The 26,211-nt window shown below is 41.8% G+C and overlaps 2 protein-coding genes across 4 annotated transcripts; both read left to right on the top strand.

Annotated features, from left to right (window-relative positions):
* The first annotated feature begins 122 nt into the window (after positions 1-122).
* fdps (farnesyl diphosphate synthase (farnesyl pyrophosphate synthetase, dimethylallyltranstransferase, geranyltranstransferase)) lies at positions 123-4,027 on the top strand. 2 transcript variants are annotated; one of them, XM_074683531.1, is made up of 10 exons: positions 123-323; positions 778-930; positions 1,006-1,146; positions 1,414-1,494; positions 1,628-1,750; positions 1,825-1,913; positions 2,005-2,077; positions 2,238-2,315; positions 2,427-2,561; positions 2,768-4,027. In XM_074683531.1, the coding sequence occupies exons 1-10, from the start codon at positions 321-323 to the stop codon at positions 2,966-2,968; spliced, it is 1,077 nt and encodes a 358-aa protein (XP_074539632.1). In that variant the 5' UTR covers positions 123-320; the 3' UTR covers positions 2,969-4,027. The 2 variants fall into 2 exon arrangements, with proteins under 2 accessions (XP_074539632.1, XP_074539631.1); XM_074683530.1 differs by lacking the exon at positions 123-323 and having other exon boundaries at positions 431-930.
* An 887-nt stretch (positions 4,028-4,914) lies between these two features.
* Positions 4,915-25,784, top strand: rusc1 (RUN and SH3 domain containing 1). Of its 2 annotated transcripts, XM_074682923.1 has the most exons (12): positions 4,915-5,052; positions 6,790-10,128; positions 13,011-13,844; positions 14,898-15,020; positions 15,110-15,186; positions 17,088-17,262; positions 17,556-17,661; positions 19,311-19,357; positions 19,450-19,943; positions 20,028-20,263; positions 20,409-20,576; positions 23,147-25,784. In XM_074682923.1, exons 2-12 carry the CDS (start codon positions 6,918-6,920, stop codon positions 23,310-23,312), a joined length of 5,637 nt encoding a protein of 1,878 aa, XP_074539024.1. In that variant the 5' UTR covers positions 4,915-5,052; positions 6,790-6,917; the 3' UTR covers positions 23,313-25,784. The 2 variants fall into 2 exon arrangements, with proteins under 2 accessions (XP_074539024.1, XP_074539025.1); XM_074682924.1 differs by lacking the exon at positions 13,011-13,844.
* The last annotated feature ends 427 nt before the right edge of the window (positions 25,785-26,211 follow it).

The raw sequence follows: 26,211 nt of genomic DNA on the forward strand, positions 1-26,211 counted from the left end.
CCCCGCCTTATTTCAATTCCTATTGGTCAGCCAGTGTAAAAGCCCATCCTGGTTCGATATCACTGGCCAATAAAAAGCCTCGCTCACGAATGGAGCCTTTGTAATCTACGCCCACACGCGACATTCGCAATGGATGCTGGGAAATCCAGTTCTGCTGCTTATTAATAAAACGGACTGAAGCGCGTACGTGAACTACAAAGTTCACATCCTGGATGTAAGAGACGTTCACAGACTTCAGGTTAATAGCATAAAGTAGAATCAGAAGATTAACATTTTGCTGTATTTAACAGAACATTTTTGGACAAGAAGACAGCATCACAATGGTATGTGAATCTATGTAAAGGAGCAAAAAGTACTGTTATTCGTCTTGCTACAGCTAGTTGTGTGAGTGGACTGGATGAGGTGAAACAACATAAGCTACTGTCAGCTAACGCTTCCTTTGGTGACAAGGAAGCTTGCTCGCTAATAATAGTGTGTAGTCCTTGCTCTTGTTTACTAAGGTTAGCTAACTTAGAGCATTGGTTGGTTATGTCTTAATACCTTGGAAGTTTTCTTCAACCAGAATAATCCGAACGTTGAGTGATGAGGTAGTTAACGGTGCAGTCCGACAGGTTTGACACAGCTGGTTGTTGTGGATAGTCAGACGGATGATTAAGAATGAGACGCCTGCTGAGCTGGATCCTTAACGGCTCTAAAATAATCCGGACTATGAGGCTGTCAGTCTCCCCGCCAAAAGTAAAGAACAGCTCTTCTTTGCTGTGTACCTCGTCTTTTCAGGGGGACAACATCTGCAACGGGACACACAGTAAGAAGGCACTACTGTCAGACCCTCAGCTGTTTGAGGACCAGTTTGAAGAGCTGGTGAAGGAGCTGTCCGAGCAGGACCTCAAAGATCCTGCGCTTTTAGATGCTCTGAACAGGCTAAGAGAGGTATGTACTGTCTGTCTGTCTGTGGTTTACTTGTCACAAGTGCAGAATTTTACATAGGTTTCATTCGTGTCCTAGGTTTTGGTGTACAACTCCCCCGGAGGCAAGAGGAATAGAGGCCTGTCTGTGATTGGCTCACTGAGGGAGTTACTCCCGCCCACTCAGCTCACGCAGGACATTGTGCAGAGGGCTCTCACGGTGGGCTGGTGCATAGAGCTGGTAAGAATATTTTACTTTTGGGTTGAACATTACTTTAGCTTTAATCCACATATCTTTAAACCAGTCAGTGAAGCAGAACTCACTGCTGCATCAAACCTTTAAAAAGATTTCATAAAAGTCATTGTGATTTTCCTGTTTCAGCAAGTTGATACTCAGTACTCAAAGTTTGAATTCACCAGGAATTCTTAAAATACTAAGATACAGACTGATACATTGTTTGATTCTGTCTTTTCAATTAACTTAAAGTTATGTCTGTGATATTTGCAGCTACAGGCCTTTTTCCTCGTGGCAGATGATATCATGGATGGATCTGTGACACGCCGAGGGCAGCCCTGCTGGTACAAGAAGGTGGGATCTAAATTATTTCAAGAAACGGGCACTCTAAGTTGTTTTTTTGTTATTTTTCATGGTGCAATCTTTATTTTTCTTTGTTGATAGTGCAGTAGGTTTCTTATGTCAATCCTGTCTGCTTGTTTCTCAGGATGGGATAGGCCTTGATGCCATCAATGACTCATTTCTCCTCGAAGGGTCAATCTACAGACTACTACGCAGACACTGCAGGGATCAGCCTTACTACGTCCATCTACTGGAGCTTTTTACTGAGGTACTTCTAGATCCTGTTTATCCACACATTCAGATACACAAGCAGGATTTTTAATACAGTTCTGTTTGTTTCAGACATCTTTCCAGACTGAGCTTGGCCAGGCTCTTGACCTTATGACTGCTCCCCCCGGTCAGATAGACCTCAACAGATTCACAATGGAGAGGTGGGGGAGATTAATCTGTTAAGTAAAACTGCACTAAATTATATTCTCAAAGAAGGAAACTGATGGATTTACTTCTCTTCTTGTCTTTCAGGTATAAAGCTATTGTGAAATACAAGACTGCCTTTTACTCTTTTTACCTCCCAGTGGCAGCTGCAATGTACATTGTAAGTTTTTATTCAAACAAAATTCACATAGAAGATTGACCGCACCAGCATGATGATGTTAACATTAAAATGCCGCGCTTCATAAATTTGAAGAATAGGCATAGAAATAGAAAGTAAAAGAATAATGTCTTTTTATTTATTCTGTGTCTCATTTTTATAGGCAGGAATAAATAGTGAAGAGGAGCACAATAACGCCAAACACATCCTTCTTGAGATGGGAGAATTCTTTCAAATTCAGGTATTTTTATTTTTCCCATCCTCCCTGTCTCCATCAGGTCTTTCATGTCGTCCTACCTCTAGAGCACATAAAGAATATAACCACTCAGTTACTGATGTGTGTTGTTTGCAGGATGACTATTTGGACTGCTATGGAGACCCTGCTGTGACGGGTAAGATTGGTACAGACATCCAGGATAACAAATGCAGCTGGCTGGTTGTGAAAGCTCTACAAATCATGACCCCTGAACAGAGAGCAGAGTTGGAGGTATGACTTCTTATCACAGCCATTTCTATATGATCATGATAGTGTGTTTCTCTCTAGCCCCATCACACAAGTTCAATTCAAACAACTTTGGTCGTCTGTATAATGTGTGAACAGGCTTCACCTTACTCTTTAATACGTAATGTGATCTCCAATCTCAAATTTTAGAACCAGTCCCTGGCTTAATATCATTCTGATCTTTTCTCCAGGCTTGTTACGGACGCCACGATGATGCCAGTGTGAAAAAAGTCAAGGACCTTTACAACACACTGCAGATGCCAACACTGTACCACAACTATGAAGATGAGAGCTACCAGCGGCTACAGAAACTCATTGCATGCCACGCACAAAACCTCCCTCACTCAGTCTTCCTCAACTTCGCCAAAAAAATCTACAAGAGAAACAAATGAGAGGGATTCATAAACTGTGGAAGGTGCATCAGCCAGGTTATAGTGTAAAGGTAATAATAACAGAGTGAACTCACCTCCTTTTAAAGAGAAGACACTTTAAAGCTTGACCTGAAGTGGACTGTGACATGTACGAATCCTGCTGGGTGGCTTCACTGTAAATGTCTTTAAACGGCATCTATCTTTTGCTTCATGTTACGTATTTATTGAAGAATGTAATTTTTTTAACAATAGCATTGAAATTTTTCACAGTTGGTTTGAGCTCTCATAGCTGTCTGACCTGATTAATGCATGAGAGGATGAAGTAATACATTGCCTCAATTAAGATACTCTAGAAAGTTTTTCGTTTAATAAAAAACTTCACAGAGTGAGTGGTCAAGTCACATGCCCGTATAGCAGTTGTCCTTGGGAAGATGGGGAATTGTTATGCTTTCCTGCTTGTCATTTCCCGATTCTCTCTCCCAGGTTTCTGCTCTGTCCACTGTCCTGTCCTCTCTGGATTGAATTCTAGGAGCACAAAAATCAAACTTAATAAACAGAGCATGTGACTCAAGCTCCTCAAAAAACAACAAAGGGAGAAAGCTGATCTTTGTTTTACATATTTGTAAAGTGGTTAGCATTGCTGCCTCACAGCAAAAACTCACCAGTTTGAATCCTGGTTCAGGCAAGGTGGGCTTTTCTGTTCACTCCAGGTACTATGGTCCCTCCCCACAGCCCAAAACATGCTCACCAGGTTAACTGGTTATTCTAAACAGCCCATAAGTGTGAGTGTGAGTGTGTGTGTGTGTGTGTGTGTGTGTGTGTGTGTGTGTGTGTGTGTGTGTGTGTGTGTGTGTGTGTGTGTGTGTGTGTGTGTGTGTGTGTGAAAGATTGTCTGTCTCCATGTGTCAACCCTGTTATTGAACAGTCCAGGGTGTACCCCTCTTCGCACCCAAAGACAGCTGGGATAAGCTCCAGCCACCCACGACTAAACAGGATAAATGGTAGAAAATGAATATTTTTATAGTGCTGCTGTAAAGTCTGTACATGCCTGGATGATATGCTTTTAATAAATATGATATGACCGATAATTTTCTTGTTTTATTTTTTTTAATGCCTTCTGTAAGGCAGAAAAATATTAAAAGTTTGTAATATTTACAACTGGATACATTTCAAATCACAGCTCTGTAATTTAAGTTATTAGACTTTTGGAATCTAAATACCTTGGGTTTTCAAAATTTGCCTGGATAAAACAAGAAATATGATGACATAAAATTCTGATACATTGAAATTAGGAACATTTACTGATTTCTTAAAAATGCACTTTTCAAAAGCAGTGGCAGAGAAAGAGTCTTTTCCAGAGGGAAGCCGCATAATGACATCATTTGTAGCAGATTTAAATAGTCAACATAGATGTAACCAGTAAATGTGATACTTATATTTAACCTGTTATTATCAAGAATAGCAGTAAATAGTGGCACAATTATACATACTGTATAAGAATAAAAATTAGTCTTTTTTTTGCTGTTCTCTAAGACAACCACTGAATAATTGTATCATGGTTTCATATGCTTGTTGAATGAAGATTTTTTTAAGTAATTAATTAACTGATGAAATTAAATAAATGAATAATACAGTCAAGAAATGACTCATTAACATTTCTTTGGGTAGTCGACCTTTTAAACATTGAATTGTAAGAAAGATAAAATTACATCATGATGCTGCTTAATAAAATGATAAAAATTAGTGTTTCAGTAGACCACTCAATATTGAGCTGAGATACAATCAAAACATTTACTACATATGTAGGCCTATATGAAATACAGTCATGGTCATGTTTTTTTTATCCTCAGGGATCAAAACCTGTCAGTGGAGTGACTTGAGGCTGAAAATGTTTGTCAAAGTTAAATTGGCTTTGAAGGACCAGGCAAACAAGGGGTGTGGTTTTGTAGGGTTGGGGTTGGGGAGCGGGGTATTGTTGGATGCTCGCGCGAGAAGACAGATGCTGAGGCTGTTACCGTCGTAGAGACGTTCACATTCACTCGGACTGGGATGTGAGGGAGCCCGATGAGATGGAGACCTTCATCCATCTTCACCTCAATCTGATCGTAAGTCGAGTCTGTGAATTATCGTGTGATGGATATTAGATATTTTTGATTTAAACGAACGTGCAGTGTGTGTGTGTGATCTCTGGCAAGCAAACCGTTTGATCTTACACGGAGGCTGCGTAGATGAAGAAACATACAATCACGCTATTTACAGAGATATTTTTTGGAATCGTTTGACGCAAAATGTACTGTTATCGTCTCTTTCAGTCTGCATCGCTGTTCAGTGATTGATATTTTAGTTATGTCAGGGCGGATGGGCCTGTGTATAGGGACGATGCGGTGGAGGTACCCCCTCCTTCCCTGTTCCTCCTCCCATCCTCCCTGTCTCCATCAGCTCTGTGGGATCAATATGTGCAGGGGTATACACTGTGCACAGGACGGGTTAAATTTCATATGATAGCCTGGGATATATCTTTTTAAAGGAGGCGTCCGGAATTAATGTTTAAGGCTAACTAAAACCAAACTGTTTTTTTTTATCCCTCAGTGATGTGAAGGACACTGTGGAGGAATATATGAGCAATAGCCCCCGGTTTGTGTTTAAAAAGGTACTGTAGCTTAGTCCTGCTGCATGATTATTTCATGCCCCAGTTAAAACCGCGTTATTTCAGTGATTGCTCCAGGTGCTGTCTTTCTGGACTGGCATTCCTTTTCACGAAGATGGTTGGTGCCTCTTGTCAGATTGTAAGGATGGAGTGGCATAGATGGAGACAGCTTGACTGCTGTTAACTCATGAATATCAGGGCTCAGTGAGGCTGAAAACTGAGAAATAAGATACTGAGTGTCAGTTATTTAGCTAGAAATTAGCTCACAATTATTATCATAGGGAGCATTTCAGTGGGTATCTGTGTGGGTGAGTGTTTGAATTTTAATAGAAAAATAGCACGTCTGAAAACAATGCTGGAAATAAAACAGCAGATAAGACAACACCTGCAGGATGCCTTCATGATAATTTAATGTTTTAACACGTCTCTGTGGTGTCTGGATGGTTCTAAATAATGTGATTTAAATGAAAATGCTGCCACAGAAATTTGTGGTGTTGCAATTTCCTTCTCTATGCCAGTCCTTTGGCTGATCCAATGGCAGAGTGTGTTTATTATAAATTGATTCATCAAAAAAATCTTTTGGATTATTATTTTGAGGCTTTTATGCCTGTATTGAGAGGACAGGATGGTGGGTTGAGTAGAAAATTGAGAAAGAGTGGGCAGTGACATAATCGAAACTTGACTGCTGTCCTCGAAAGACCCCAGCCCTGTCCCAATTATTTGTTTTTGTTTTGTTTTTGCCAGAAAATCACCTGTGTTTCCCAAGTCCAAGGTGATGTCTTCACCTAAATACCTTCAGTTTACTGTACTTCAAAAAATCTTAACAATAATAATAATACAATTATTATTATTATTATTATTATTATTATTATTATTATTATTATTATTATTAAAAATAACCTAAACCAGTTTATCAATTTGGGAACTGATGACATATTTCAGCATTTTTTATTTAAGTTTTTTTAAGCTCTATGGTTTGTGTGTTCTTATCCCTACTATCTACCCCCAGGACTTGGTCCATGATAATTATAAAACAGAAACCCAAAAGCAAGTGAGACTTAATAAAAAGTCAAAATGATGAGTTTAACTTCAAAGACTTAGCCTAAAGCGACACATGTAGGGCAAGAAAACAGACTTTGAAGAGCAGAATTTGCTCGTAGTCGTAATTCACTGTGTGTCTCCTTTGATGTTCCAGGATCTTGGGACCCAGGCCAAGATGTGACCGTCACGGCGTGTCACAATATTGGATTTTTTCAGCCTTTGCAAGAATTGTTTCTATAGCAACAGAAATATCATAGCATCCTAAAAAGTCCCGTTCCCAAAATGCAGTCCTCCTCCCAGCCTTCAAAGCCACGACGCTTCGACGTCAACAGACGGACCAACACTTCAGCTGCACCAAAGGCTCATGGCGCTGGTTTACAGAGGGAGGATAAAAACATGAATACAATCGCTGCGTCCTCCCCTCGCAGGGCAGCAAAAGGCCCCACTGCTTCCACCAGGACGAGGGTGGGAGTGCAGCCACGAGCACCAGTAAGCCAATCCAGGTTTGGCTCACAAAAAGCAAGTTCAACTATCTCCAAAACAGCTAAGCCCAAACCTAAGAGCGCTCGTGCATCTGCAGCAACCAAAATTGCACCGGCAGCAGCCCCTCCTCAGCTCCCCTCTATGCTTCCTCTAGACCCAAACTGCAACGAGCCCAGCCTCCCCTGTCTGTGCTGTGATGGACGCTCTCCGCAGGATAACAACAGCATGTTCAACCATAACCACAACAACAACAATACCATCTCTATCAGACAGCAACTGCAGCTACCACCTCCTCCACCAGCCCAATTATTGCCCCAGAGGCATGATGGGACTGGTGCCAAGGAGCAGTTGCAGCTTCCTTCAGAAGCAAACGCCAAGATGGAGCCCTCTGCCTGCCCTGCTGCCAGTCTGGAAAGCGAAGGCAAAAACACAGAAGAAAGCACCAATCTAAACAACAAGAGACACATTAAAGTGGAGGAAGAAGATGACGAGGAAGAGAGCAGCGGGGATATCGATATTGATGATGATGACGAGGCCGACAATGATGATGACGATGATGATGATGATGACACCCTGGTGCCATCATGCTGTGACTGTCCCCCCTCCCTCCTGGAGTTCTCGCTGTCCTCCTCTACCTCGTCCTCCTCTACTTCTATCAGCTCTTGTTCTGATCTAGAGTCCGACTGCGCAGATCAATCCGCCTCCATCTGCTCCTCTCACGACCAAGACGATTTATCCATCGCTCTGTCTCCTAAAAACCAATCTCTTCCACAAGCTCTTGATTTCCAGCCCCCCTCTCGCTCACCCCCATCCCTCCCTCTGAGCCAAAACCCCTTCATCCTAACGTCACATCAACAAGATTCTCCTTGCTCCCCAGATGAGGGTTACCCCTCTGCCCTGGACACCCCGTCTCCTGACTACCTAGGTGTAAAGGGCGATTCAGAGGTTGCAAAACTAGGTCTGCTTGACTTTCTTGAGTCAGTTGGAGAGTTTGGTAAAATGGAGCGCTTCAGCCAGGTGATCCAAGTTGCTCGATGGGATCTTGAGGGTGAGCAACACTGGGATGTTCTGAGGGATCGGCTGGATCACCTGGATCGCCTGGAGAAGGTGAACAAGGAAGTAAAACTGACCTACATTGCCAGACTCCACGAGAAGGGGTTTGATCTTGGAGATTTGGAAGAGCAGGATCTTTCAGATGTCATGGATGAAATGGGAAACATAGACATTCCCTGGAAGTTGTATAAAAGCCGGGGAGTGATGGGTGAGTCTCAGGAGTTCTCGGACGCAGGGGTCGACCTCACAGCTCCGTCAGATTGTGAGGATCATCTCGCTCCAGATTCTCTCACCCCTTCCCCAGTTGAGCCACCACCTAGACCTCCCAAACCCCCTGTGCGCCACGCCAGCGTTAACTCTGACCTCCACACTTACATCAATATCAGCAGAGACACCACCTCCATGGCTGTCTCCACCTCGCCTACGATGTCCACCTTCTCCCCTAACTCATCCTCTCCTACGTTTACCACTTTTAGGTGTGAGAAACCCCTACCACCATCTCCACCATCCATCCCCCCTCTCCCCACCTCTAAGCCAGTCCCTTACCTCACACTTTATACCACTCCTTCTCCACCTCCAGCTATCCCCACCCCTACTCCTCCCATCCCGCCTCCTCGGAAGCGTCACCTTGCCAGAAAGGAGGCACAGCGACTCGCTGCTCTTCAAGCTGAACAAGAAAAGACCCCCTTCTCGCTTCCTCCTCCTACTACACGCCCCCCACCTCTGCCGCCACCACCAGTGATCTCAATTTCCTCCTCATCACCCCCAGCCATACCGCCTCCACCTGCCCTGCCTCCTCCCCCGTCCTTCCATGCTCTGGATGTAGAGATTCGGAAGCTGCTGATGCTTGCTGGATTGACCCAAGCAGAGCTCCTCAAACTCAGCCCTGAGCTCGGAGTTTGTGTTGGAGGGTTGGAGGATGAGGGAGAAGGAGGTCATGTTTTCTCCTCCAGGTCCGTTGAGTCACACGAGTTCCAACAAAAAGAAGAGAGGAAATGTGATGCAGAGATGACAGCTGGAGAGGCATGGAGCAGCAGAGAAAGAGAGGGAAGAGCAGCTGAAGAAGGCAGAAAGAAAGAGGAGATCAAGGACACACAAAGAACCACCTCCTTCACTGAGATGGCAAGGAGAAGGAAGAGGAGCAGCGGTTTGAGCTCTGACCATTACTACTGCACCAATCTTAGCAATACACATGAAACTAAAACAAAGAGTATGAACTATGAGTCGTTCCAGTATCCTACTGTATTTCCAGATTCACCCCCTCCTCCCCCTCCTCCTCGCCCGTTACCTCCAATCCCTTCATCTCAACCGCCCCTTAAAGTCAGCACCTTGCTTGCCAATTCTGCACAACCAGAGAAATATGATTGGCTCATAGCGTTCACCCCTGAATGTGAAGGCCCTCCCCAGCCTCACTCCTTGGAAATGAGGAAAGCTCAAACAGAGGCTCTGAAGAAGCCAAGTTCATCAGGTTCTTCTCTCATGGTTCCTCCCAAGACCACAACTTTTAAAGAACTGCGCTTCCGTAACAAGAGCGCCTCCCCTCCCACGAAGGTGATCACTGACCCAGATCCAGACCCCACAATCATCACCCCAGATCCAGATATACTCTACAACCTGAGGTGGAGGAGGGAGAAGGAAGGTGGCGACGGCCTGCAGTGGGAATACACCTCTCAGGCGCAGGCCCTCTTCATGCAGCCGCCACCGGCCCTCACCTCCATGGCCGCTCTGAAGGAGATGCTTCAGAGAGCGGACAAGGAAGGGGGACAACTGGAGCTGTGTCCGTCTCAGAAGATTGGCAGCTCCATCAGTGACAGCAGCCTGTGGACCATGGGCAGAGAGTGGGAGTGTGAAGAAGTTAGGAGTGAGGAAAAGAAAGGGGAAGAGGAGAAGAAAGAAGAGGAGGTGGAGGTGAGAGGACTAGCCGATGGAGGGAGGACTTTGGAGTCAAGAATTTCAGGTGAGTGTGAAGTTCTGTGATGGTGCCATTGATAAAAAAGGAGGCAGGTGGTTATGGAGACATAGGGACGGGGTCTTTGTGTGTACGCATATGTGTTTTTACACATGTAATGGAAAAAAATGAGGCATTAATTGCCCCTGATATCACTTAAAGTGAAGTGTTGGGCAAGTACGTGATCTAGTATCAGCCTAAATAGCCTCTGAAAAGCCAAGAGGGAAATTATCAGGAATACACAACATGCTAGCTCAGGGTTTAATATTATATTAGTAAAAGTTAGCAGCTTCATGTCAGCTATTAGCGGTCAAGCTAACAACAGTTGTTCAGTATCAGGGTGGTACTCGGTGGTGGCTGATACTGAAATCTTGGTATTGTAACACCTCTTTGTCAAAGCATCTTAGTGTAATTTGGATGACAGAACAAATCTAGGATGTCCAGACATAAAGATAAACAGATGGAGAAAACAACAGTGTGTTTATCAAGTTATTTTTCAGGGATGCACAAATAAAAGCCTCAGACAGTAGAAAAGACAAAAACAGAATCCAAGGGAGGTGAAATGTTGACTCATTTATACGGATGATGTATGGAACGAGAGCAAAGAGATGTGGGCTGAGCGTGAGTCACACAGGGATGATGCATGATATGATAGATAAATTACGACGGGGGATAAACAGGCGAGAGAAGCGAACAAGACAGTGGAAGCTGGAGTTTGAGCATGAGTAACAGTAGGAAGATGGAAGGAGAATGAAAGTGAAGGGAGTGAGGGTAATATGAGGAGAAATAGGAGGTTGGGAACTTTCCTGCTCTGGTTTTCAGAGTGTGATGTCATAACTGCCTTATTCAATTATTCATCCACTCTTCAAACCAACGGGAGGGAGATAATGGAGTGCCCACTGAGCTCACAACCTTCTTCCTTCCCTCATTTTAGCCTCCTCTACTTTCTTACTTCCTTCTATTTGTGTGTCCTCGAATAGCTTCTTTTTCTTTTTCTCCCTTTTTACTGGTTGTAGTCTACATCAAAGTGGGATATGTAAATGCTTTGCTCCATCTGTCTGTCCTCTCTCTCCTGTACCCTCCACCCGTGCTCCCTCAAGCAGCACAGATAACTAAGATCAAGTTACAGCAGTGCTGCAGTATGTTTCATGGACATTTAGGATTAAATCACTGTCTGTTAACAGAAGGGTAAAGGTTAAATCTAAATACTTAAAAGAACAAAACTTTTTTTTTTTTAAGATTTCAACAAACTTTTCAATTTTATTAAACTTAATTTTTTTAAACACACATACAAATGCAGCCAATAGCCCTTTAAAAGACTAAGAAAACTTAGTAAAAATCAGTAAAGTTTTCAGAATAAAGCACAAAATTAATTAAAAGTGCCTAGAAATAAAAAAATGTGTTTTATAATTAGTAACAAAAAAAGATAAATTATTATTATTTTTTTTTTTTAAAGAAGATAATTTTTGTCATTTTGATATCTAAGTCAGTGAGTGACAAATGCAAAAAATTAAAGTGTTTTACCTGACTCCTATGGCACACATTAGAAACAGTTTATAAAGTCACAAAAGAGGAGCTGTAAGGGATTTTATAACTTAAACATAAAATGAAAGTTTCTAAATCCAAGTGTTATTGACTGAAATAACTCAGAATCAATTCTCAGATGAAAGTTTTGTGTCTTAAATATGTGTCAGATACTTTCAAATTATTACATGGCTGTGTGTTTCCACTCTAGTTCTTTAACTAAAATAAATAACAAGTTGATCATGTGCTGAGGGAAACAAGCCAAAAAAAGGTGTGTACACCTTTAAGAGCCCAAGGGGTGGATCTTAGTAAATGAACCAATTGCTGAGAGCTTGCTTCAGAAAAATAGGAAGTATCATGTGTTGGTTCCTGTTCAAAGACAGCACAAGTCTAACAAAGGTATGGTTGCGTTTAGCTCCTTTTGTAGCCCAGAGTTTGTCAGTCAGTCGCAGATAAATGAGTGTGATGTAAAGAGCCTTCACAGTGTCCTAGTCTTCACAGAGATAGACTGAGCAGGAAGTCTGTATCTCCCTGTATCTGTTGACTGACTCAGCATTATACTGTATGCTGTGCTGGTGGAGAGGGGAGGGAGGTAGAGAGAGGTTCAGAGCAAAGACAGAGGATTGAAAGACGAAGAGAGGGAAAGGGAAAGAGAAAGAGAAAGAGAGAAGGTGATCCAGAGGTGATGAAGGCATGCACTGCAACAATGTACACACACCAGTGAGACTGGCACTCAGTGTTCTCATACTCTGTATTCATAGATATTAGGGTGAGTTTAAAATTAAAGTAAAACCAGATTCCATTATGAAAACTCAGATCCTAATATAATTAGTCTCCTGGATTGATGGTGGCGTTTTAATTACGGAGTCACTGGTGAATGAGTGGCTGATTGACAGAATAATAATTTAAGCCGTGCAGCGATGACTGCTGAACGTTTACGCTTCTATTGCAGCGGCATCATTTCCTGTGGTGTCAGACCCTCCCAAATAAAAGACTTTGGTTATTGCTCTCCATAAATCAACTCCATTGATCCTCATACACTGTCTGTATAACTGTCAATCAGCTGTTTGACTTGTTTAAATGATGCATTGCTGCATGATATGACATGATGATGGAATTCATTCATGAATGTGCATTTTCTCTCGACAGACTCTAACATTTTCTGCATCTCTCTCTCCTTCCCATTTTGTTGCCACATTATTTTTCTTTTACTCTTCCTTACTTTTCTCAACTTTCCATCCCATTTTGTTGTCTCCACTGTTGGTCCACTTTTCTTCCTCATATTTCTTTGCTTGTGCTCCTTCCCTTTGCCCTGGGACTCCTGCCCCCTAAATTTTTAATCTCTTCTCCCCCTTTTCAATAAGCAGTTTCCTCCCCCCCTCTATGTCTTGCACAATCCTCCTCCCAACCCTACTTCCTCCACGCTGCCCTCCCTCCCTTTCGTCCCGGCTTCTGTAACTCCCAGCCCTTTGCAGATCCAAGACCCAATAGCCATGCAGGCAGGGAGTCATCAGACAAACACTGCAATACACACCAGGCTGTGGCTGACGGCTCAGCCTGTGTCCACAGAGATGATTCCAGCACTGATGTAGGCTCTGGGTTTAACTATGAATCCCTGGCTGATTTTGGTGTAGACTCTCCTTGTGATGATGAGGATTTCTTTAGCATGCACAAGGACTTTGAGTCTGACTCCTTCTGTAATTTGGACTCTCTGTACTGCAGTGAATCAGACATACACGCTAAGTCAGAAACAAATGTTATGAGTGCAGGGGACGCCCCAGGTTGCACCACCCCATACAAGAACATCGATGTCATGACGACACACGCAAACAGCATCAGTGCCGTGGATTCACTGTTTTCAGAAAAACAGACACTCTCACATATAGACAAGGACAGGACGTGTAAAGAGCTTCCTCCTCTCCCCACATACTACCTGTACCACCCTAAAAACTGCCCCCTGCACAGGGGTGCACCACCTCGCCTCTCCCCCATTGGAGCCCTCTCCCCTCCTCTGCGCTCTGGAGCGCCCCCTCCAGGCTCTGCAGGCTCCAGCCTCAGCTCCCCGCTTTTCCCGCGCTCACACACCTTGCCTGCTCTTGCTGCTCCCCTCTACTATCCAAACCTCTACCCTCCTATCCCACCCAGGGCGCCCCCCCTACCCCCAAAACTCTACCAGGCTCCTCCGCAGTCACGCGTGGCGAGTAAGATTTCTCTCTCTGTCTTCTCTCTCCATACATTTCACACTTTCTCTATTCTGTCATTTTGCTTGCACGTACTTCTTTCTGTCTGTCTTTGTTCTCTGCTCTGAGTACAGTGGCCCTCATGCTTTGGTCACCTTTCCAACCCGGCTGCTTTGCAGATTTGAAAGAACGGTGTAACTGTAGATGATTTATGTATCAGGAGTCAGCTCTCTGCAGGTAACCTGATACGACTTATCTACAGAGTGCTTTCAAATCTGCAAGAGGCCTACAGACGGGTAACAGCTGCTGCTGTCAGAGGGTGTCTCCAGTCACTCTCATCACTCTTTTCCTCTTTGTCTTCCTTTATCTGTCTGTCTGTCTGTCTATCTCTGTGTCAGTCACTGTTTTTTTTTGTTTTTGCATGAAACGTTAAAATAGATGCATGCACTTCATGCCAGGCAAAACCAAAGATGCTTGTTGATGATGTTGTAATGTGAAGGTTTTGATTTGAGTTATCAACTTTGTGTAACACGGAGGAAACATCCAAAGCGGCAGAAGTTCATTGCTTTCTGTTAACTGTAGGACTCTCTGTATTTATATAACTACATTATATAAATCTGTATAAACAAACATCACTCTGCACTTTTTCGTGTTTGTTTTTTCACCTGACTGATGTGTTAGCTTCCCCTCCATAGCTCCTCAGCTCCTCCTGTGTATTTTTCCGCTTGTTTAAGTATGTATGAGTGTATTTGTGCATTTCAGTGTGAGTCAACAGTAATGCATGGGATCCTGTTTATCCCTGCTGCATACAGAAAGTTGTCTTCACAGATCCAGATGTTGAAAGCTGGTCACAGTAAACAAATGTTCACATGATGTCCTTACTCTCTGTTTGTTGTCAGTTGTACCATCTGCTTCTAACTGCCTACTCCGAAGCTTCTCATTGCTTAATTGCTCTTACTAATAACCCAAATATTTTATTTAAAGTGTAACTGTCTGTGGAGATTGATATTGCCTCTCTTGAATTTCTGTTTTGAAACAGTTTTCCAATAATTTCCCTTTTGCTGTTGCTGTCAGCTGTTCGCAGTGTCTCATTCGCTGGCTCCGTACCGAGGACAGGGACTTCCTGGATGGGCGAAGATGTGAAGCATCCTATGAGAGGTGTGGGCCTGTCCTCTCTGTTCCTGCAGGAGAAGAAAGGTTTGAGTTTCCCCTGGTACACTGTTTGTTGGTCCTGATATTTGTAGCTGTCACAGTCAGTGACAGTAGATTATTGTTCTTCCCTCCAGCTCTGGTCAGCGCGGTCAGTGTGGCAGTGGAAGCCATCTTGGCCCAGTTCAGTTCTTCCCGGACTGTCGTTCAGAAGGTCAGTCACTGCTGAATTTAGTCCTGTTGTGTCTTGATTGTATGTTTGGTAAGCCTTCATCTCAACTCAACTTTATTTATAAAGCACTTTAAAAACAACCACAGCTGAAACAAAATGCTGTACATATAAGATGATCCAGGCATATTAAAGATGCTGTGAGGAGGATCTGTTTTAAAGGAGGATCTGGAGTCTCACACACACTGTCGTAAAGATGTGTGTTTGTTTTGGAATTAAATGGAGACCGAATCAAAACTTTTTTTTTTTTTTTCAATACAACTTTTACCTGATACAATGTGACGAGGTAAGGTATCAGTATCAGAGTTACATAGCACTGTTGTTTGAAACATGACAACAAGCAAACTGTCAATTAGTGCAGTAGTTAAGTCGCCGTCCATATGTAGTGCTACTGACAGCCTGATGCTGTGAGACATGTCCGTAATGTGTAACGTTAGTAAATCCTTATCATGTCCTACCAGTCATCTACCAAGCAGAGCTAACTTAACCTCACTCTTCATTTTATTGATAGACTTTCATGTTTGAACAGACCACTGCAGAATAACTGCTGACTGTGGGTTGGGATAAACATTATCACAAACAGTTTAGCTTGTGCGTTAGCCTTTAGCTCGGGCTGTATCACTCTCCCGTTTAGGTTTCTTGTGCCCTTTTTCTGTCTGACACTTAGGCTCCTGTGTCCACCATTACTACAAAATTAATCACAGAAATAATTTTCAGCAGAGAGAAATACGTCTGCGGACGTGGTGAGACTTCTGGTCCTGCTCGACCCAATCAAGAAGCCGAGAAGTAGCATCCTGAAATAACCTGTAACCTGTAAAACTGGTGCTGATAATCTCATTTTAAAGTGTGGATCACAATTAGGCAAGTATCTAGAAGGGAGACTTTTGCCAGATCACTTTGAAACTCCTCACAGCCTCCTTAAGTAAATCAATAAAACAAAAGGTGGATTGATCAGTCATTGATTGATGCTTGAAAACACTTTAAGAACACTAAAAAAACAATGAATAAAAACTAAAGACAGTCCTTAAAATACTAAAACATGAGCAGAGTCTCAAGCTGGGTTAAAAGCCAAGTAACAAAATTGTGTTTTGAGACGTTTTTTAAAATCGGACAGAGAGTGGACTTGTCTTATGTGGAGGGGGAGCTCGTTCCACGATTTTTGAGCTCTTCTTTGAGCTCATGGTTTTGACCTCAGTACCTCGAGGAGCAGCAGATGAGCTGACCTAAGGCACTGAGCAGGAGTGTGAGGATACGACAGGGCCAAACCATGTACAGATTTACAAAAAACAAATAAAATAACCTTAAAATGGACAGGCAGCCAGTGGAGGGAGGCCAGAGTGGGAGTAATTTACTCCCTCTTACGTGTCCCAGTTAAAATCTGAGCTCACATCTTGAGATTTTAACTTTTGCTTTTGGACAGCAGTTCGAATGGTAGAACACAGAGAAACAACTCAATTTCTCTGTGATACTCAGTTTTTGTATTTGTAGAATAGTCATACTGTATTATATTTGTTGGTTATCTAAAAAAGTGGTTTTCATCACTCCTTCCTCTTCTGTCTCAACATATTTTGTCCCTTCCCTTCTTAGTCCATCTCAGTTAACAAGGTACTGCAACATCTTTCTAGACAGCCAAGTTTTGTAGTATTAAAAAATCCTACTAACATCCACCTCCCCATCCTTTCCAAAATCATCTCTCATCCTGTCATACTGACCCTCATTGCTCACTGTTTCTCTCAAACCTTTATTTCTGTCCTATTTTCTTTCCTTCCTCTCTTTCGAGTCATGCTCTCTGATTCATCCCTGTCTTTGTCTCTTACCGCACGTCTTCTTCCTCCCTCTCTCCCATTTTCTCTTCCCTCCTTCCTTTTTTTTTTGTTACCCCTCAGGCCTTATCAGGAGACAGCACTATAAATCCATCTCTGGGCCGTCTGGTGCTGCAGTGCCTCTGCCCTGCCCTGCACAGCTTGCTGACTGATGGCTTGAAACCTCACCAGAGTGACCTGATTGCAGGCAGAAGGCCAAACTCTGCTTGGAGCTTGGTCCAGGCCTCCACACGGCAAGGTAGGAAAATTAGATCCTAAAGATCTAATATTGGGCTATTTTTTCCTTGTAATTTCCCCTCCTGGATGATAATGATAAACCTTGGACTCTGTCATGTTCCCACACTGAAGCCGATACTTGTTGATTTGAGTGTCTGAAATGCTGAATCAAGTGAACAATAGGATGCAGATATTGATCCACTCATTAGTGCCAAGTTTTTTTGCTCACAGCATTAAGTTTTCCCATTGATTCTTCCCTCACTCTCCCTCTCTTTAAAAATACATAACCTACTTTTTCTCACTCTGCACTTCAAGGTCCAAGAACACAAGCCTTGTTCAACCTTCAGGATCGAGTTGGGGAGCTGTCGCAGCTCAGGCAGAGCAAGCACAGGTTCAACGCATTCCTGTTTGGCCTCCTGAAGTAAGTTTGGTTCAATGTTACACACAAAAATACAACACGTGCAGAGAATATAAACCTGTAAATGGCTTATTTCTCTTCAACTCATCATTTTTTTATATAATGCAGCTTTTTATTTTACTTCTATTTGTATTAATTTTATTTATCTTAAACTTTTATTTTATTTTTTTTAATTATCACAACTGTTTATGTTTTATCTTTTCATTTATTTACATATTTGTTTAGGGGCTATTTCTGTTTGTTGTTTAACTCTTTACCTTTATTGCATTTAGTGTGCGTCTCCAGGTTTAAATACATTACTGTTTTATGATTAGTCACCAAGTTGTATTTATTCATTTTTTCTTAAACTCTGTTTTATTTTGTGAAAAAAAAATGTAAAGTTCTGTTTATAAATAGAGATTGAGGAACATTAAGGAAAAACCCTGATGCAAATCTTGTCCTAGTCTGCAGGATCAAACGTCACCTCCAGATCACGCTCCCATAATGATATCAGAGAGTCATAGCCTGTAGAATCAGAATAAAATAGTCAAGTTTATGTCTTGGAAACCAGTACGTTTGAATATTTTGCCAGAATATTCTTTTTTATTGAAACCACTGTGAAAACACTTTGAATTGCATTTGATTTCTGTGAAAGATACCGTTTTATTAGGTGTGACTCACTGATTGAAAACCTCAAAGAGGCTGTGAGGAGTTTTTAAGTGATCATGAAAAAGTCTCCTTTGTAGATACATGCCCAATCATAATCCACACTTTAAAATGAGATTATCAGCCCCAGTACAGGTTATTTTGAAATGCTACTTTGTAGCTACCAGATCGAGTCAAACAGGACCTGCACATCTATATGACAACACCACACTGGCTGACAAAGTTTTGAAGTGAAAAGAGAAATCTGTTTTTTTCTGCTGCAAACTATCTCTGTGATTAATTTTGTAGTGATGGTGGACACAGGAGCCTAACTGTCATACAGAAAAAGGACAGAAGAGAAGAAGAAAGCTAAACTGAAGAGTGATACAGCCCAAGCTAAAGGCTAAAAGGGCTAAACTTTTTGTGATAATGTTCATTCTAACCCACAGTCAGCAGTTATTCTGCAGTGGTCTGTTCAAACTTGAGAGTCTATCAATAAAATGAAGAGTGAGGTTACGTTAGCTTTGCTTGGTAGATGACTGGCAGGACATAGCTGCTTTACTAAAAACTTACAAAGTTTGCTTGTTGTCACGTTTCAAAAAACAGGGCTATATAACTGTACTAATAAATACCTTACCTTGGTGCACTGCAATCCAAACAGATCCTCCTCATAGCAGCTTTAAGACTTAAACAAGGTAATAAAAACACACAAAATAACTTAAGTATCTGCGTTCAAAAAGATCTGCATGCTGAAAGACTGGCAGAACAAAGAGTTTTTGTGGAAATTGGTGCTCCAATTTAACACCTTTTTGGCACAAAGAAATCCTTTTAAAGAGTTTTTACATTCCTCAACACAAAATCCAAAGGAATCAAAATACAAAGGAAAAAATCCTGTCCTATCATTTTCTTGAAATGCCAACCGTAAACATGAAAAAGGGCAGAAATCAGAATTTTTCTAGTCTTTTTTTAATGAAATCCTCCTGCTCATGTCTTCTTTTTCTCACCATCTCCTCTTTTATTCCTTTTAGTATCAAGCATCTTGATTTCTGGCTCTCTCATCTTCAGTCCTGCAGTGGTAAGTGTTTCCCTCTTTGATTTGACCTCTTTTTCTCAGGAGTTGTGTCTACAACTTTCATATCTCACACTTGTACATATTCTCCTTCTCAGATGTGTTGGAGACATATTATCACCCCACCTCTTTCATGCGCCTGTCGCTGACTGCCTGCCAGCCTCTGTTTGAGGAGCTGCTCCTCGTGCTGCAGCCTCTCAGCCTGCTCACTTTCAACCTCGACCTCCTCTTCCAGCACCACCATCTAGAGTCAGACAGTCACCGTCCACATATCCCCAGTCCACCCATTCAGGATGCTGGATCAGCCCAGAGCTCACAGCCCAAATCCACAGGCTGCAGGTATATTGAAACCCTGTCAGAGGTCGACTTCGGAAGCCCAGAGCATGAGGCCACCAAAGAAAAACCGTCACCACTGGTTAATCCAAAGAGTGAGGCATCAGGGAAGTCAACACAGAGCAGCACCACACCCGTCAAGGCTACGGCCTCTCTTATGCAGACAAGTCCTCAGCTGATGTGGGTGCAGGAGAAAGAGATTGGTGCATTGCCTCCACCTGATGATGATGAGGAGAGTCTGGCTCAGCAGGCAGGACAGGTGCTAACATTTGTTTGACGGCCAGTCTGTTTCCTCTGATATGTTGTTTCATCTCTCAGGCCTGACACTGTCTTTGAATAACAGGTGATCCAGCAGGGATGGGGAGCTGTGATGCGTTTGGGAGGCAGACTGAGCAGGAACCTGGCCGAGCTGAGCCTGAAAAAAGAGGAGGCGAACACGGATCTGCCAGGTCTGCATATGCAGACAGGGAGCGACTTTGCTCCTGTCGGCAGTGGCACTCAGGTTCCATGGGGTCTGGGGCGGCTCTTTGGGGCCTCTAAAAGCCCCCACAGCCCACCGGTACACACACCACCAACCAGGTTAGCCAGCAAATGTAACACTTCATCTTCTGCTCGTTATACAATTTTGATCAAATAAAAACAACAAAAAGGAGTGAATTACTTGAAATCTGTCAGGCATGATAGAGAAATTGAAGAAAGTGTGTTTTTTCTGTCCTCTCCGCAGGCGTCCCTCCCAGTGGCTGGCTCCTGGTGTAACTGCACTGACACGAATGGTGAGCAGCAACTCCACTCCAATCTTGAGGAGGGCCGCAGAGCTGCAGGGGGAGAATGAACCAGAGCCAGAGAAAGACACTGATGCACCGGAGGTGAAGGACAAACCCAGACCACTCAGGTACAACAGACACAAGGCTGTGGTGGTGGTGTTTTTCCTTTTTATCTGTGGAGATGCAGTAGAGTGGTTTAGGAGAGATAAATCAATCACATTTCTGTCATTTCATATCTGAATCTCATAACAGAGATTTAGTGTTGTAACATTTTTAAAGCCTGTTTATAAAAATCATGAATAGTTTATTGATCAACCTTGAAACCTTGGGTAACAGTTTCTAAATTTTAAAAGACACAATTTGTTCACTTTTTTTTTTTGATTGTTTTGAAATCACTCACAAGGAGTGAAAGCTTTGATTGTTTCTAATAATGTCCCCACATTTCATGCCATGCTGAGAGCATTTATGAATAATTGTACGTGTTGATTATTGACTCAGTGTAAGAGAGCTCACTCAACTCACATTGAGGTTTCAGTCATTTTTTGGGAAACATTGGAACAAACATCTCCTAGTGTTTTAATCAAATACGACAGGAAACATGTAGCTTTTTATTTTTGTGTTTTCTGGCACTCAGGGGCGTATTTAGTCATTTGGAGGCCCAAGGCAAACCCAGTCAATGGGGCCCCCCCATGTCCTTGTAACTCATCTTCCTCAGAGCTAGACTGGCCTTCCCTGGGTCCACTGTCTCTTTCCCAGAATCAAGGCATGAGACAGTGCAAATCTTGTACATGGTAACTCAACGCAACTAAATGCATTTCCTCAAGTTCTGTTTTTGAAAAAAGTGAATACATAATTGAGTCCACTTTGTCCTGGATTTGAAATCTTTTATGACCAATTGAGAGCTTATTTGTCCCACAGTGGGGAATTTACAGAGTAACAGTAACGAACAAGAAAGTATGAAGTGAAAATCATTACAACGGGTAAATATTGAAAAAAATAAATTAGTAAAGAAAAAATATGTAAATATCAAACACAACATAAAACTGGAAAAAAAATCTACTGAAGAGGTGATATTTACAGTTACCATACTTTTTGGTACTATTATTTTAAATTTAATGTATTTTTATTTGACCCCCTGTCCAGTGAGTTATGTATAAAAAAAAAAAGAGATTTTTATACAATAATGTTTATCACGAACTCAAAATGCTTGATTTTGAGAAAATTATCCTGATTCCTGGGCTACATAAAGTCCTTAAAATCCTAGTAGTCTTATATGTTTATCTCAGATCTCAGAGCAATATTGTTTTTATTTCCGACTTGGTTGGAAACAAGAAAAAAATGATATAAAGGTGTTTTTTACCACTTTCTTCCTGAATCAAATTGTCAGATCTGTTGTAACATGGAATAGCCCATTGAATAAGAAGGGAGGGGGAGTACCCAAAAAGGTCATTAAAGATTAAACCTTTTGATGTATTTTGAAGCATGTGAAGTAAGATTTAGAAAAAAGGAAATGCCTTCAATTGAAGAGAACTTCATAAATCAGTTTTTTTTAAGAAATGCTTTTGGGGCCCCTGGGAATCTTGGGGCCCCAGGCAACAGCCAGTGTTTACGTAATTGTAGCTACGCCCCTGCTGGCACTCTGGTGTATATTTAAATTTTTACTTCTTTGTGTCTTTTATGTTGATAAGGACACATTGGTCTGCATAAAAGTATATATATATATATATATATATATATATATATATATATATATATATATATATATATGTTTATAGAGAAAACTGAAAGCATTTAGCAACAAGTATATAAAAACAACTAGTTAAAACTAGTTAACTGGACCTTCAGCCTGACTGTAGAAAGAAAACCATGAGCGAACCAACAATTCAAATAGTGCTTTAAGTTAACCCTGGAAAATAGGTAGCGAAAGGGCTACACATTCAAAAGTTGGTGTAAGAAGTATGTTTTGTTTTTCAAAAATCCTCTGGTGTTGCCAGGGAGATTGCAGCCAGAGTTTTAATTTCTCTGCAGCATGCAAGATTTATTTGTGGCCCAAACCCCAGAAGTTAATCACAGTTTTCTGCTGAGAGAGGTGGGGTCGTAATTGGATGATTTGGCTTTAAATCAACAAAATGCAGCTGAAACTGCACGAGGACTTGTTTAAAAGTGGAGTGCACCAATCACTCCCTAGATATGACAGTAGGTTTTTGGCTCAACAGGTAATCCCTAGTTAAGATGAAATGTATCAGGAAGTCACGTTTAGCTTTTATTTTCAGAAATAAGCATCGTCTGTTGGAAAAGCAGGATCTAACACTGAATGGTTCAATCAGTGGTAGGGGCTTCACATAAAGAGTCCAATTCTAGGCTGAAGCTTGAAAATGAAACTCTCCTTTCATACAGATTGACTAAACATATTTCAGCTCTCTTCAGGGTGTCGTCTCTTCTCTTTTCTGACATGTTCTCTTTCCCCTCAAAGAGCACACATGGGTTTCGGATGCGCTCCAGCTCTTGTTTTTTTGTTTTTGAAGAACGACGTCTGGTGACTCACTAGCTTGACTTTGAACAATCCTGCGATGTGACTCATCAAAGATTTGCCTTCATCGTTTGTCAGGAATGATGTCATTGCTTGTGGCTGGCTGGTGTGTGGATAAGGGAACTGTAGGCTTTGGCTGAACAGGACTGTGTTGTTGTGTGTCCTCAGGTCAGTGCGAACGCTGTGTGACCACTCTGGAACAGGTTCAGAGCTCAGCTTCTGCAAAGGGGAGGAACTGGTGGTGTTAGGAGGAGTCGACCAAGACTGGATCCGCTGTCGTCAGGGAGACAAAGAGGGGCTGGTAGCTATCGGCTACACCTCCCTCATCATGTAACTTCAGCACCAAAACTGCTGCACTCAGACAATAAAGAGAAATAAATAAATATATATATATACATATATAAAGTGAGTTGAGAGGTGATGGTGAGGCTCAGTTACCCTTAAAGGGATATTTCACACTATCTTGGTTTGGGTTTGACTTGAGTACAAACGCCATCTGCTCCACTTTATGAGCATCAGGAGCAGTCTGCAGCCCTTCTCCCTGTACGAACATATGGGAGCTTTTCCTCTCATCACGATTCATCCAGTTTGGTAGCATTAAACTAATGGGTTTTAACAGCAGGAATGCAGCAGATGGTGTGAAATAATGACTCAAGTCAAACTCCAATCATTTCACACTGGAAGACCTTTGATCTCAGAGTGAAGTATCCCTTTTAAAACGTCCTTTTCCCTCAATTTCTGCCTTCCCTGTCAGCCACTGATCTGAAAATGATCACAGGGGGATAACTCTGTACACTCCATGTAATCAACCACTAGCAGATTCAAGTGCTGTCAGATCAGCGGCTGCCTGTTGTGAGGAGGCGACAGCCTGGAAGTAGCCGCTTTAATATCTCCTCTCTCGGCTGTAGGGGCTTGTGGCTCGCAGGTTGTGGGGTGGAGAAGGCATGTTGGAGAACTGGGCTATAGCTCCTGTTGCATACTGCGTAGTTATGTAGTGAATTGTAGCTGTGTAGATCCGTGTTCTATTGACCTTTCACCCCTGTTGACCTCTCACCTTTATCGCCTGGTTCACGTGTGTTTGACATGTTTCTGCTACTATATTTGACTGTAAAAATATACATAAAAATCTATATAAATATATAAGTATATAAATTGAGATTGATATTACCAAGATAGATAGAAAGATAGATGAAGAAGAGTGAACAGGTTGTGAAACACAACAAGCAGCCTGAGGGAGGGATATGATGAAAACAAATGGATTACTTCTTTATCTTTACATATGTAACTGAAAATGAAGTGGTTGTCATACATGCAAAAGAAAAAAAAGGTAAATGTGTTTGTTTTAAGTATGAAATCCAGTATCTTCCCTCATGTGTGCTTTACGTATCGCCATTATCTCTGCATCTTAAAAATGATTAGATTTAGCCTCATACCTTGAAGCATAGTAATGTGCCATGAATGCGATGAATGAGAAATTTATCAGTGTAACCAACTCTGTTATAGAAGATAACATCAGACAACAGCAATCTGTAGCTAACCTCTCAACTTTGACCATAACCATAAAGGGGCGGCATGTGTTGGAGTAAAAAACTTAACAACAATCCTCTCAGCTCTCTAGCAAACCACCTGACCTTAAATTAAATGCAGTGATTAAAAAAACCCTAATGTTTGTAATCCATGAATGCTTCTGTAAAGTCTGTAGGTTTGGTGGCTGGTCTTCACCTTGTACCACAGCTTTTGTATTTATCTCCCTCGCCATGTTTGCTCATCATAGTCATTGATATTAATGATAGTGGTTGTACAAGTGGTTGTGATGTAAAGTGATATGTTGATTTCAACGTTGCTCATAAGAAACCCATCACTTTCTGTCATATATCAGTTTGTTATTCTCTATATTATGTATTTATGACTATGCATATTGTTTTATATACAACATAAAGTCTGTTTTTGTTTTTTCGGTTACAGCTTTGGTTACATGTTTCACTGCAAGCTGACATCTGAAATCCCCAAAAAGTTGCTAAAAGGTTGATTTTCCAGAGCATGAGTTTAAGGCAGATGCTAAAAGACTTCTGTTTGACTCTGTCAAGACCAGTCAGAAAAGCTCACTTCTTTCTGTGTTATTGCGTGGATGCCATGTAGCATGACATCACAGTCACAATGGCATTACTGTCTGGTAGCATTCCTTAAAAACAGTGCTCATATTAAGTAACTTCTGATCATATCAAAAAGCCATCAAATGGATAGTTCTAGATATTTACTCATTGTCCAAATAAAGACACAATATCAGTGGACTGATTGAAATGTATTATTTCTGTTTGTTTCTGTTTTTAAAGTGATGTTTTAGTCTAAATGCATTTAATTTATTGGCTGTACTATTTATTGATCATGAGGTCTCTGAAGGAATAGCTCTATCTGACCCATCTAGTGTCTCTCTATCTATCTGGGTTCATTATGTATGTATGTGTGTGTGTGTGTGTGTGTGTGTGTGTGTGAGTATGAACGTGCACATGGCAGCGCGAGTGGCAGTGAAAGCAGAGATAAGTGTGTGCACATCTGTGTGTCTGCACATCCTGCACTTTCACCTACGTGTGTAAGTGTAACAATAAGTCCCGTACCTTCCTCTTGTCCCCCTCTTCTTCCTCCCCCCTCTCTCTGGTGTCATGTAGCCTGTAGACATCCCCCGTCTTACTATTGCATAAAGTTCAGTGCCCCAGTAGTGTCAGTCACTGTCCACCTCCTGCATGTGCTTGTTTGTAAATACACTAAATAAAATGATCAGTATGAACCAAACCTATATTGCTGTTTGAGTCGTATTTGTGCACTTAAAGCTCCTGTGGGAAGCTTTGGGTTGGTTTTGGCGCCTCCTGTGGATAAAGTGGTGACTTTGATCTGGTCCTATATATGTATCGAGTAGTATTTTCTGACAAAGTATTTCATACTGTTTCTCTTCTAACAGGGAAAAATCACTCATGGTGAATCGTTGCTTTGGGAAATGAAATGTGCTGTAACTGCCTCATATGGCACCTACCCTGCGGCAGCATTTACAGGCATTAAAATATATAGAAACTATAAATTCTCCGTTATTTTCTTTGCTTTGTTTTTGACTCTTTTGGTAACTGAGAAGAAAAAATATTTTAAGTAAATTCATTACAGTTAAAAACTCTTCACAGGAGCTTTAATGACATGTTTACAACCTCATCACTTGGGGTTTCTATGTAATCATAAAAAAAAAA

The sequence above is a fragment of the Halichoeres trimaculatus genome, unplaced genomic scaffold, assembly GCF_033239565.1.
Source record: "Halichoeres trimaculatus isolate MK-OKI-2021-1 unplaced genomic scaffold, fHalTri1.1 fHalTri1_scaffold_12, whole genome shotgun sequence".
In the NCBI taxonomy this organism is placed as follows: domain Eukaryota; kingdom Metazoa; phylum Chordata; class Actinopteri; order Labriformes; family Labridae; genus Halichoeres; species Halichoeres trimaculatus.